This window comes from Trachurus japonicus, chromosome 18 (assembly GCF_045865225.1).
Source record: "Trachurus japonicus isolate A0001 chromosome 18, Traja_1.0".
In the NCBI taxonomy this organism is placed as follows: domain Eukaryota; kingdom Metazoa; phylum Chordata; class Actinopteri; order Carangiformes; family Carangidae; genus Trachurus; species Trachurus japonicus.
In genome coordinates this window covers 18419596-18434089 of record NC_140924.1, presented here as the reverse complement: position 1 = coordinate 18434089, position 14494 = coordinate 18419596, and the positions used below count along the sequence as shown (strand labels likewise).

The 14494-nt window shown below is 40.6% G+C and overlaps 1 protein-coding gene across 1 annotated transcript in view; it reads left to right on the top strand.

Annotated features, from left to right (window-relative positions):
* adisspb (adipose secreted signaling protein b) overlaps nt 1-14494 on the top strand; it is a 33538-nt gene that overhangs the window by 9778 nt on the left and 9266 nt on the right. The window contains exon 3 of the mRNA XM_085759037.1: nt 5953-6095. Within this exon, the coding sequence (XP_085615163.1) occupies nt 5953-6095 (143 nt within the window). The remainder of the gene's footprint in view (nt 1-5952; nt 6096-14494) is intronic.

Sequence of the window (14494 nt, the reverse complement as noted above, 5' to 3'; positions counted from 1 at the left end):
TACTGATATGTCTGAAGGCTCCAATCAGCTGATTATGTCCCAGTATAAACGCTGTTCAGCTGATTTGTTCGCTTTGTTTGTGGAATGACGGTAATAGCATTTTCAGATACCAGGTAGTCGATCAGCCCAACATTAATCAATTCTTAACTTGTGTAAACAGTAAACATTTTTGTAGCTCTTGTCATAAGGTGACAAATTCAGTTTCTGTTCATGTGAATTAGTGTTGAGGCTGAGCCAAGAGGACTCCTGAGGACAGGACCGGACGAGTAGAGCTGTTTGATGAGTGACAGACCTGAACGTCGCCGCCACTTACTCACTGATTCCTTGGGATTAATTCACGTTCACCAGTGTGAGGCGACTGACAGCTGGAGCAAGACTTCCAGGACTTGAATGAACATGCAGCTTTCCCATGTTAGTCATGAAAACAGATGATGAGTAAGTGGGTAAAAGAGAAAGATCTGGTTTTGTGATTTACAGTAAAAGTCGAAGAAGTAGAGAAGTTACCTACAACTCCTGAAGTTTATCACCTACTAATAACTTTTGGTTGAAGCTTCTTGGAAAACTTGACTTTTACATGTTTGTTTCTGTCTGGTTCTGGTCTGGTTTGATTTGGTATCTCTGTGACTTTAATTTAGATTTAAGCCTCTGATTGGCTTCATGTCAGCTTCATTGCAGCTGAGGCTCATTAGTATCATCGACCAAAGTGATGGGAAAAGTTAAGTTGTTACGATTGTTGAGGAACATTGAGGATAGCATTAGAAGAAAACCTTGCAATATGAATTTATATTGGAGTAAAGTCTACTTCAAAACTTTATTATAGAGATAAAGAAAAAGAAAAATACAGGAAGCAGTCAGAAAGAGAACAGGGATGAAACAGGCTCATTCAATTCTACCAAAACCTGACAAATAAAAAGGAGTGTTGACGCAACCTTTGATGAATTAATTATTTATCCTTTAATAAAGAATTATGTGAAGAAGATTATGGCGAAGTGAAAGAACTGTACAGCTTTAAACGCAAACTGGTTTTGAATTATTTTCTGAAAATGGAAGAAATCAGCCGACCAGCTCCACATCGTAACGCTCTGTGAAGAAGGCGGACTGGACTGCATGTGGTCCGACTGTACGTTGTCAGGCCTGTTTGATTGGCCATTCTTACTAAAATAAATACACACATGACATTGTACACTCGGTTTCGGAGGCGTTTCTCCCTTTTTTAGTAAAACAGAGTAAATTAGCAGAGCTGAGTAATGAGTTTTACATTCATGCCTCTGGTGACTTTGCCTTAATAGGTATCGGATTTCTTGAATGGATAATTTCTCATGTTGGAGATAAAGTTAAAGACTCGTTACAATTAAAGTCTATAGCCGTTCTATATGGTATAAGGTACCGTTTTAATTCTAACTGCTGATTGGCTGCTTCTCAGTATGAAAGCCTTTCATTATTAAGCCTTGTGTGTAATTATTACAGTCATGGAGCTCCGTTGTTTGAACTTCTCGGCTTCGTGCAGAAAGCTCCTTATAGTGGGAGTAGTAACGTGAAATTACTGGTCCCAACGTGTGATTGGATCATTAACGTAAAGCTTGAAGTCTTCACGATGAGAGTCTCTGTTCTGTAGAAGGAAAAATGAACCCTTATTCTGTATATTCTAACTGAATTAGTGCCCACCAGAATATTGGTGGTTTTTGATACCAAATTTGATACCACAACCAGAGATGCTGTAACACACAATGTACAAGTAGCTGAAAAGACAAGAAATATAATGAAAATATCAATATTTTGACATTATTTGAAAAAACAAGTGACCTGTAGCCTACATTATCAATAGCTGCATTTGATCAGTGCCAGTTTAAGGTTGTTAATCTTTCACAGACATCACACTTAACACCGCATTACTGAATGGCTGCAGTTTCTATACTTCACTTATCTTTTATAAGTGTGTATCATTTAATAAAAATGGCTGATAACTTAATTTGGGAAAGATTAAAGCTGCTGCTGCTGTAATATGTTTTAGTGTTAGAATTAAAATGAAGCCATATAATCAGATAAAGAAACTCATTTCAGATATTGACCCATCTCTTGGTGTGCTTTATCTGGGTTTGGGAGCGGAGACATGGGGGGGAAATTGCACCGTCTGGGAGTAATAAATTCTGTTTTGAGTTATGTTGCATCTCGCACATCTATTAAAAACCATTATATCCATTATGGGATGTTGTGAATACTACATGGCGTCGTGCACTTATGAAATGGCAAACAGCATTCCTCATTTCCACTCTCCAGGTCTGCGCAGTGATCTTGCACATATGGAACATGATGTAACTCCTGAACTCATTATTGTGACCCACATAGCTGATAGCAAGGGTTTCTAATCTCTAATATGAGTCTGAATAAAAGTTTAATGGAACTGGGCCCAAGTGGGACAGTAATGGCCCGGGCTACATGTAACGCAAGGACGTAAGTCTGTATATGAATTCAGTTACAGGCAGGAGCAATTATGTCTCTGTAATATTGATCACAGTGTATTTATATAACTTAAAAACACTGGGGGGTGATTAAAGCTATATTGCATCCCTTTATAAATCCTTAAGGTGACTCTTCTAGACTACACATGCTGTTGTTTTGGTTCATTGTGTTTTTATTGGTTTGATCTTCATGACAAAAGTTACATTATCACCAGAATAAGTCAAAATTTCTTATAGTCTTATACATAGAGGTGTGAGGAGTGTTTTCTGGTCTAGATGTGGAGGGGAAGAATGCCTCTGTCAATAAATGTAGAAAAAAAGAAAAGATTTTTTGGAAGAAAAACACTTCAAAGAATAAAACCTCCTCAGTTGTCAGGTTGGCAAGAACACCTGATTAAAGTTTAATGTAGACTTAGGGTTTTGGGGCAGTTTGCTCACAGCTACATTCACTCCTTTTTCTGCTGACATTATATCAACTTATTAAGATGTTCTGGTGAATATTGAACACTTTTTTGCTATTTATGCATCGGGTAGACACTGCAGCTCCTGGGGAATATATCAGGCTTTTATTGCTGCTAAATGCTCCGTTACGTTCACCAGTTAGTGTCCAACTTTATCTATTGGCAGTGGACTGCTGCATCCAGGCTGACTAACACTGGATTTAAGTTTGAATGTGACGAAATAAAACTGAAGAACAACTGTTGTTATATAATTAAAGCATATATTTAAAGGGATAGTTCAACATTTTGGCAAACTGGCCCATTGCCATAATCCCTACAGTCATAGCAGTAGGTTCGTTACCTTTAATTGTCGGTGCAAGCTGTTTTTAGAACGGCGGAGCAGAGCCACGAGCTGCTCAGAGCTACGCTACGGAGGCTCATGGGATTTCTTGGTTTCCCTCATCAAACTCATCAAATACACAATCCATCAACTCCAAAACGCTCTGGTGGACAAGTTGTGACCTGCACATTCACCACGCTATGAGATAATAACGTAACGTTACGAGATGGAGTTGTTTTCGAGGTAAATACAGAGACTGCTTGCCAAAAAACTATCCCCGACAGAAACGCACATCAGCGGTTTTGCATGAATTTGCCTCTAAAACAACTCTGTCTTGTAATGTTCTGTTATTATCTCATAGCGTGGTGAATGTGCAGGTCACAACTTGTCCACCAGAGCGTTTTGGATTTGTTGGATTGTGTATTTGATGAGTTTGATGAGGAAAACCAAGAAATCCCATTAGCCTCCGTAGCGTAGCTCTGAGCAGCTCGCGGCTCTTCTCCGCCGTTCTAAAAATAGCTTGCACTGACAATTAAAGGTAACAAACCTACTGCTAAAACTACAGGGATTATGGCAATGGGCCAATTTGCCAAAATGTTGAACTATCCCATTTAATATAATCGCATTTAATGATCTTTGCAGCCATTTTCATGCAGTTTTTTAAAGAGAAAATAGTGTTTAATTTTAAAGTATGAAGTAAACAAACATCTAGTTTACTAAGTTAATGTTTGCTGCTCCCTGTGAGACGGCATATAAGCGACAAGAGAAGCTACCTGTGAGGTTAAATGAAGTATTTTAGCCTGTTTTATTTCAGAAGGTGATTAGGTCTTAAAATCAGGCAGACATGCACGTCTGCTCCTCGTTCTAAAGGGGCTCCTTTGAAGTTTTGAATAAATCGAGGATAATTGGAAAGAAGCGTTTGTGTTTGTGAAGTAAGACAGTATGATGCCGGATATGGTAATATCAGAGTCATACTTATAAACAAACACACACACGCTGCAGCGCATGAGTTTCTGAGAAATGGCTTTTCAGTTCAAAAGACGGGTACGTCCCAGTGGTGATAACCTTCTATTAATAGGACATTTAATAAACATCTAAAAGGTTGTTTAAATGTAACAGAGGGGGCCGTGCATACTGAGTCCTTTGAGCTGTTTATCTCTGCCTCTTGTTGTTTAACCTCTCTCTGTCTCAGAAACTCCTTTGAGGCTCTGGGAAAATGATGCTTTACACTCAAAACCCAAACCCCAGCGAGACAGAAACTCAGACAACTTGTTTTTGTTGTCTCAGAGAAAGAATGATTCTTTTTTTCATTAGGAGGAGGGGGTTTATTTGGAGAACAAGTTTCTATCCTCCCACACTGGTGGGGTGAACGCCTGGGCAGGAGAACAATAAATATCAGCGAGTCTCAGTGTCATAGGAGATCACCACCACCCTGAAGGGAAATAATATGTTTAGCTTGTAAGGACTAGAGCGCTCCAACCTCTGTGTTTTGACACTGAGGTCCTACGGAGGCTGGCATAGAGGGATGTGTAATGTAATATCACTGAGAAGAAAGGTTTGTGGACCGATGTGATGATATAAGAGGGGAGGGGGGAAAAGACAATACAGCACAGTGTTGTGATATCTTGTGTGGCAATATTGTGTTGATTCACAGATGCCAAGTATCAACCTTTTATTTTATTTTATTTTTTTCACTAGAGCACTATAGGGCTTTTTCTGTTTGACAGTCTGTTTGACAGCCACATTGTGCAAGAATAAAACAGAAATTGAGATGAACGGACTGAGAACTTTCCTTTGAGAGAAGTTTGGACATAATTTACAGTCGCAAAAAAAGGCAATAAATTGCAATGTTTCACAGCATATTAATACCATATAGATGTTTAAAATAGTACAAATATTGTGTCTTGGTGCATGTGATGATTGGCACCTCTAACAGGAAACCATCTATGACTGTAATGGTTGTTAATGTGTCTTCACAGCTGCTCAGGGTGTTGGTTAACACCAGGATTTCTGTTTGTTAGTGTTGAGCCATCACATCAGCAGCAGCAGATACGATTGATCAATGATCATATCTTTGAATCGCACTAATATACCAGTAAAAGACAGTCAAATGTTGTGATTTGAGGGGTTGTTCAAAGTCCAGGTAGAGATCCTGTTATTATCTGGACTGGATACACATTATATTGTAAACTAGATAAGACTCTAGACAACAGCTTCTGCTTTTTTTTCCTGCTTTTTATTTTTATTTTTTTTTACAAACTTCATCTCTTCCTCTTTTATCGTTGGACTTTTCTTCACCTCATTTGACCTCAGTTTGAACATGCACCAGTTGTTCATCTGTTTGAGGAAATCCTGTTTTCTCTCTCTGCATCACATTTTCCCATGATGAGGGAAACACTGAACACACGACACGACATGATGGGTGTGTGTGTGTGTGTGTGTGTGTGTGTGTGTGTGTGTGTGTGTGTGTGTGTGTGTGTGTGTGTGTGTGTGTCGTTGCGTTTGTGCACTTTCAGGTGTGAGTGATTGTGAGCTGCTGTTGTCCTCCACTCTGTCATCAACAGGAGTGGACTGCTGCTGTTCAACACATCTTCTTCTCTCCCAGCGTGAGTTCCTCCTGTTCATCTCCTCTCTCTCTCTCTCTCTCTCTCTCTCTCTCTCTCTCTCTCTCTCTCTCTCTCTCTCTCTCTCTCTCTCTCTCTCTCTCTCTCAGGTTGTGCGAAGGCCGGAGGCGTGCGCTTCTCAGAGGAACCCCCCGCCGCTGCCGGAGCCCCGTCGCACGTTCACTTCGACGAGAAGCTGCACGACTCTGTTGTCATGGTGACCCCAGAGGACGACGGCAACTTCATGGTCAAGGTGTGTTTAACCTTGTAGGAGTAGCGGCCCCTCCGACACTTGACCACTGCAGCTCATGAGGGAGATCTGTCTGGAGTTCCTCATCACTGTATCTCTACTCTCGTTCAAATACAAATATCTGTTTCTGCTCTACAAGATGAAACTCCACAAAAGACCTCAATCCAGATGTTTTCCAGCTGTTTTATATGAAGTTGTTCCATTGTCACATGCTAAGTGGACAGTATGAGAGATGATTCAATTTATATTTATGTATTTATATGATTCTGCTTCTCTGCTTTGGTTTTTAAGGCAGTCGTATTCACACTAAAACAACTGTAAACAAGCTGTGTCACCGTGTTAGTCATGAATCATGTTTCTAAGTAATGTAATTAGTTAGTTAAACTTCACTGTGATGTATCCAGGGGGGGATTCTGCTGCTCATTACATGAAGAAAAAATATAACAACCATTATCACAAGCAGAACAGAACATCATGGTAATTAATGCATATTTGGGGTGATAAGTTTGATTAATACTCAATGACAAATCAGATATTGGTCACATTTGCTTCACCAGGCCAATTCACAGAGAAATAAGATTGTTTTTTTTTAACTCAATATAGGATACAGATTAAATAAGAGGGTAAAGAGAAAAGAAAAGGTCAAATTAAATACTTTATTCCTTCAAATTTAAACAAGAGAAGTGCCGACAAGTGGTGCAAAGCATCAGATGTTGAATTGTTTTAACTCAACAAACAGATGCAAGAGGCAAGATCCCAAATTAAATGTAGACATTCATAACATAACCAACTCTGAATATCAATGTAATCCACTGACATTTTCTTTAATGACACCTATTTAGATAATGAACTTTGTGCTGATTTCATTCACTAATTAAGACGCCATCAGACTGTCTGTATGGCATAAATAATAGTTTTTTATGTGTCAGGTTCTTAATATGCAGGTTGTGTTATCTGACAGGAAGGAAGTAATTGATTGATTGATTGATTGATTGATTGATTGATGAGGTCATTTATGACACACAGACATTGTAAACATTTAACAGCAGAGCTTTAAAAGTGTCACCACGATTATTTTTAGCGCTTGCGGACGCTGTGTTTGTAGAAAAGCATCAAACGTTGCGAGCACATAATGATCTGGCATGAATCCATTTAGTTTCAAGGAGCCACACAGGAAATCTCAGGAGGCACGTCTTTATGAGATAATGATGAGGTTTTTTTTTTTCCTCCAAGCTCACTTATCGTCTGGCACCATCACAAACTCCCCTGGCTCCACGGTGATGTGCAGAAAAGGCAAAGCAGGTTTATTTATACAGCACTCACAGTCAAAGTGCTTCACTGAGGCATGGAGATACATTCACAATGAAACATTCAGGTGACAGTATTTATGAGCAATGAAAACACATTTGAATAAATAAAAAAACATTTAGATAAGACATATTAACTTTGAATAAAATGAGGTCAGAAGCCTTTTTTTCCCCCAACGGACACAAATGCACCACAGGTTTTGACGATGGCGGTCAGCCTGTTGTCAGCTGACTCTCTACATTTTCCCTACGGATGCAGTTGCTTTCTCTCTCTTTCTCTCAGTCTTCACACACACACACACACACACTGCAGTTTTTCTCAAAAATGAATGAACTAAAACTAAGATCAATACTTATAACAGCATTTTAAAAGACATTGAAAACAATAAAACGAGTATTTAAAGCTGTGAGCTGAGATAGATGTGGAAGTTGAGTCTCAGCTGACACATTAAAAAGCTGATATGTTTGTAGTTTATTGGAAATTAGCATAAAACAGAAATGTTTAAAGCTCTAATTTAAATGTTGTGAAAGTAAAAGCTGCCTCACTTTGTTTGGTTTTAACTCTGGGAGCAAGTACAGACACTGTTCAGTCTCCATCAGATCTTTGTTGTGTTTAAACCAATGGAGGCAGGCTGGACTCAAATAAAGCAGCCTAGTGTGAGTCAATCTAATAGAAAACCGACTATAATACTATAAATATAATCATAGTAGTGCTTTTGAAAAAGTCATCAATTAAGATCAGTTTCCTTTGTAAAAGCTTGTCGACGCTACTTTCTCACAATAGCGTACAGCTGTGTTGCCCAGTGGCCGTGACAGTCTCGTCCTGTAACTGGTCGTAATTAGGAGCCTGACCTTCTCTCTGTGCCATGCTCTTCAAGTGGTGGATGTGATATTAGAACGTAACCCTTTGATCTAGTGTGTCAGTCGCCTCACGAGCATTGATAGGTTTTATCTGTGAAACATTCAGGAGAAGATTAAAGTCTTCTCTCATCACTGTTAATCTCCTCTGTCGGCTATAAAGGCCCAGAACAATGATATCGGACCTCTTATCTTTTCTCTGCTGTCAGCTCTTAAACCTCTGCAGCCAAGCGACGACAACAGGAGCTGCCCGAGGCTCCAAAACGTAAAAAAAAAGAGAAAAAATAAAATCATAATTGGAGCTTCTGGAAAAAAACATACTCTTAAATTACATTTTATCAGTGACCATTAGCTTGTTTTAGCTGCACAGGCTTCGTTAACAGTGAAGCTGCGGTTGATAATGATGTTAAAGGGATAGTTAAACATTTTGGCAAATTGGCCCATTGCCATAATCCCAATAGTTTTAGGAGTAGGTTTGTTACCTTTAATTGTCGGTGCAAGATCTTTTTAGAACGGCGGAGCAGAGCCGTGAGCTGCTCAGAGCTATGCTACGGAGGCTAATGGGATTTCTTGGTTTCCCTCATCAAACTCATCAAATACACAATCCAACAACTCCAAAACGCTCTGGTGGACAAGTTGTGATAAGATATGAGATAATAACAACGTTACGAGACAGAGTTGTTTTAGAGGTAAATTCATGCAAAACTGCTGATGCGCGTTCCCGTTTGGGGGCAGTTTTTCAGCAAGCAGTCTCTGAATTTACCCCAAAAACAACTCACTAACAACATACTGTATGTGAAATCCATTGCACAATTCAAACGGGACCAAAATATAAATTTTATCTACTCATTGAATCTCATTGATAATTTTTTGCTTTTGAGGACCCATGTACCGGAAACAGAAGGGCGGGACTTCGCCACTCTATTAACCCGCTGAAACGACGCATATCACCACCTTTGTTGAGGAGGCGGACATCGTCTCGATTCAACTGTGCATGTTAAAGTACCGACTGTTGGTTTGCACTGACTTCTGCTGACAGTGGAAATTGGTAGTCAGCATTTACACTGCTGTAACTTTCAGAACGTTGCTATAGAAACACTGCGGCTACATACTTAAAGTTGCAGTTGTGTGTGTCCTCAGTCTGAGCAGTGAGAAAAGGGGTCAATCAGCTTTCATTAGTGGGTTTACTTCATTTAGAAAACCCATTTATTTCCACTGAGTTTGGTGTAAAACCAAGATTGTGAACTTTATAACAGCACGTCGATGTCGTCACTGCGACCATGTGCTGATGTGAACTTTCAGCTCAAAGCGACGCTGTGGCTCACAAAAAGACTCCTTGTCTGGTTTTAAAGTGTCAGATCAAGAGTCTCACAATAACAACATTGTCCGCAGTGTAAATATTGTGCAAGCGATGCAAACGGCAGAGGACCGACCGACCTCATGATAGTATATCTGATAAGTTGTGGATTTGTTTCTGTCTGAGTGGCACAGAAAATGAAGTGGCTCTCATGTTGAATAGACGTCCTGCCTGCAGGTAGAGTCTGCCCTACAACCGATTATATCAGCAACACAGACGGACTGAAGCTGCCTCTGCCCTCGTGTCCGTCCCCTTTCAACTGTCCCTGGATCAACTCAACCTTCTCACTTCAGCTGGTCCATTCAAAAAAAAAAAATTAAAAAACACCACTTTTCTAAATGTTATTCTCAGTGAAGGGCTCAGCATGTCTAAAAGTAGATGTCTCTTTGCCTGGTTCAGATTCATTTTGTATTTTTTTTTTTTTTTTTAAGTATATTTTTTGGGCTTTTATGCCTTTATAGATAGTACAGTTGAGACAGACAGGAAATGGGGAGGCAGAGAGAGGGGGGATGACATGCAGCAAATGGCGCCCGACCCGGGACTCGAACCGGGGCCGACCGCAGCGAGGACTGTGCCACTATACATGGGGCGCCCGCTCTAACCACTACGCCACGCGACGCCCCTCATTTTGTATTTTTATGGCATCACAAAAGACCTTCAGAGGCCTTTCAGGTCAGCCTTCTCTCAGTCCGCCCAAAACCCCCCGAAGGGAAGTTTTGTACACAAGCGTTAAAACTTAATTCACAGACAAATCAGTTTGCTGAAAAGCTGAGTCGTGTCCGTGACGACGGTCGACCTTCACAGCTTCAGAGCACTATGTATGTGTTTGTGTGTGTGTGTGTGTTTGTGTGTGTGTGTGCGCTTCTCAAAGCTCTTTGAGCGTGTTCGAGAGTGGGCACAGAGTACTGTCAGCCCCGCCGTCGTGGCTCTATCGTGGAGCGTGCCGAGGAGGGGGTTTGTAAAAGGGGGAGCGTTGGGGGGTTGCGTTGCTATGGAAACGACCGGGTGGGTTTGGCGGTCCTCGTGCAGGCAGACCAGAAGATGATGAGGCGGTGGGGAGTGTGTGGGATGGAAGCGGCATGCGTACAGTACAACACAACAGCTGCATGAATACCAGTTCTGATGGAGGTTATTTGAATTTGAGAAACAGGCGTGGGGAGAGGGGGGGGGGCTGCGGGGTGGGAGGGGGTCGGACGGGTCACGTGGAGACAACACATAATTCTTGTTTGATTGTCTTTGTGCACATTTTTGTTTCTGATTAAGACGGTGAAGCAGGGCGATGGAAATAAGATGAGCTGCTGCAGAGGCCACACACCGTGAGAAAGTTCACATACATACAGATATGATCATATTACTGTAAGTAACTTAGATGTAACCCAGAAGGAAGGATGTGTGGCTGCCTACAGGAAACACCGACATAAATAAGATCTGCCTGTTTCATTTCAACCCTGATGCTCAGAGTAAATCACTTTGTAAAATGCCCATAAATACACGTTACTATTATTATCATACTGTTAAATGCGGAGACAAAGGAAGAGGCTTCATTCATCCTTGTTGCATCCTGTTTTGTGATCTGCAACTAAATTTTTCTCGTTCAGTTTCAGTTTCATTATTTGTATCATGTGTTGTTTCCAGATGCAGATGCATTTCCAGATGTGTTGTTTTTACTGTACATGACTCCACCTGCTTAATTAATAGTCAGCAAATAGCTGGTAAACACTGTGGAGCATTAGGCAGATTTAGAGACAACTGTTTAGCTGGTGGAGACCAAAAACAGAGCTAAAAGCAGAATGATATTTGGACTTACACTGTACATTCATTAGTTCAGTTTAGTTTTAGTTGGAAATTTCTCTTTGGCTTCCCCACATGAAATGACAGTACACACAGACAAACCAGGTGAACATTAATGAGATGGCAGATTAATGCTAATGTTGTGGCTAGAATGATGAGACAGACACCTTCATCAAGTGGTTTGACATCAATAATCTCATTTCTAAACATGGAGGAAGTGACTGACAGTGAATCACTCAGTCTTCCTCCTATGAATATTCAGGTACTCCACATAATCAGTCATATATGCTGGAAAATACAACACATTTCTTTTTTGCTTATTGTAATTTTTATTACATTTTAAATTCATAACAACACACAAGTACAGACAGCCACAGCACATAAATGGGAAACAAACAAAACAAAAACAACCCAGACACAAAACACACATTTTTAACCTGAGAGACTTTCTGAGGCGACGAGGCTGCTCTTCCACCGGGCCCGTCCTACAGAGAGCACAGCGTTAGATCTGGGACGACAGCGTTGGTTTGGCAGCGTTACTGTACCAGTGCAGCTGAAACGACGCAGGGTTGTCAGTGTTTCACAAAGAAAGAGTGTGTGAGCAGGCAGCCATGAAACAACCTGTAAAACCACCGCAGACCCTCGACACCCCCTCCTCTCTCAGAGATACAGTATATGAGAGAGGAGCTTGTATCAAACTGCTGGACTCATGGAGGATTGTGCGGTATACTACGCACTTTAATTCTTAGTTTTAACAATGATCTAGTATCATGTCAGGTGCTTTTAATGTTTCTTTAATGTGTTTGTGTAAAACAACACTGTGCTGTTAAAGACAAACATGACAAAGCTGACCAATCCTGCTTTAGACGTAGATGTATGGACCACATACCTAATTACACTACAAACACAAAGACAGAAATGAATAATAAATGAAGGAATGAATAAATAAATACAGAAGTAAATCATAAAATTGTATCAATACAGAAATAAATGCAGAACTACATGTGTAAATAAGTGTATAAATAAAATAATTTAAAGTTGATAAATAACTGAATAAATGGAGAAATAAATTAAACACTTATAGAAGAGAAATGGCATTTCTCATTACCAAAATTAATTTGTATCTCATTTATTTACTTGTTCTAAATGTATTTTTGTCCTTTCCTTCATACGTTGCTGCTCTGAATGGAGTCAAAACCAAACTAGAGTCGTATCGCAGCCTCGCCAGCAGCTGGAGACCAATGTCTTATTCACAGCTCGTGGAGGATTGACAGGTTTTTGTTTTTCCTCTTAGACAAGTGTGTGTATATGTGTGTAGGTGTGTGTGTTCTCCACTTTATACTTGACAAACAGCTTTTTACTGAATGAACCGTCTCATTCAAACAGGATGACCCAGCTTTTTGAAATGTTCGGCATTTCCCTTCAACTCACATAAGACTTGGAGCATTGTTTTTTTGGATGACCTCCGACACACACACACACACACACACACACACACACACACACACACACACACCACATCTTCAGCAGTTGCACATCTGCCTGCGTCAGACTCACGAACACAAGCGCTGCTTTAAATCAGGGACTAAATGACCAGATGTTTTCATCAGGAATCACTCACTCTCTTCTGTCTCTGTCTCTGTCTCTCGTCTCCGTCAGTGATGCATACCGTACATCCCAGCACCTGAACATGAAATTCACATTAAATCACATTTCAGTGACAGTTCACAGAGTGTGTGTGTGTGTGTGTGTGTGTGTGTGTGTGTGTGTGTGTGTGTGAACATGCGTGGGACGACGACGCTCACAGAATGATTATTGTTTTTCTCTGCAGTGTTCATGCTCTCCCTTCTCTCTCTCTGTCTCTGCTACAACCAGAGCTGTGCTGGGGCTGTAGCTGTAGCTGGAGGGGCTTTGAGCTTATCTCTCTCTTCCTGCACTTCCCTACTGTCTCCCCCTCTCTCTTTCTCTCTCCTCTTTCTCTCTCTTTTCATCCTGCCTCCTCTGTGAGACTGAGACTGTCCTCGCTCCTCTCTCTGACAATTCCCTCATGAATTTTTCTCTTTTGCTAAATTTCGGGCAGCTAGCTACCTACCGGCAGATCACTCCTTCTTCACACTCTGCCTCTCTGACGCCGTTTCTCTCACTTGTCCATCTCGCAGCCTCTCGCTGCGTGTGGGTAATGAGAGTCTGATCCACTGTGTGTTGTTGTTGTTTGCTGTGAGATGAGACAGAGACGCTTTTATTTGGTTGCATCACCTACTTCCCACCTTTTTTTTTAAAAAGAAATGTATTTATTCATTCTTCTATGCAACCTGCAGTCTGATGGACACTCGTCTTTATGCCTCAGTTTGATTTTTATCAGATGAATAAGATAAAGGGATAGTTCGACATTTTGGCAAATTCTCCTATTGCCATAATCCCTATAGTCATAGCAGTAGGTTCATTACCTTTAATTATCAGTGCATGTTGTTTTGAGATCAGCGGGGCAGAGACGTGAGCTGCTCAGTGAACACAATGGAGGTGAACGGTACAGGTCCCCTGTCCCTCATCAAACTCATCAAATACACAATCCAACAACTCCAAAACGTTATGGTGGACAAGTTGTGACCTGCACATTCACCACGCTTTGAAATAATCATGTATAATTATGTAACTTACTTACTTAACAAATACTCTGAACTACTTGTGCTTTTGAAATCACTCCGCCCAGCGTTGTTTCATTTTTGTCAACGTGTTCTGATTGGATGAACCTGAGTGTCTACAACAGGAAAGGAAGTAAATTATCTTATTATTAAGATGTTTCTGATTCTGAATATAGGAGACAGGTCATTATTATTACACTTAAAGTTAAGTCACTTAAGAATCTCAACATTGTCTCCACCTTTACCAAACAAACAGCTGGAAGATCTCATCTGGCTCCATCTTGGACTTCCCTGTATCCTTTATTGCATTTACCAAACTCTTCTTAACTCACTTTAGCTCCAGACATCTCAAGTTTTTTTTCAGTCTATAGATGTGGAAGCGGTAGATTGTTGTCATATGCATGAAGGCTCTGGCTCTGCTAATGAATGGTAAAGATCGGAGAGTCT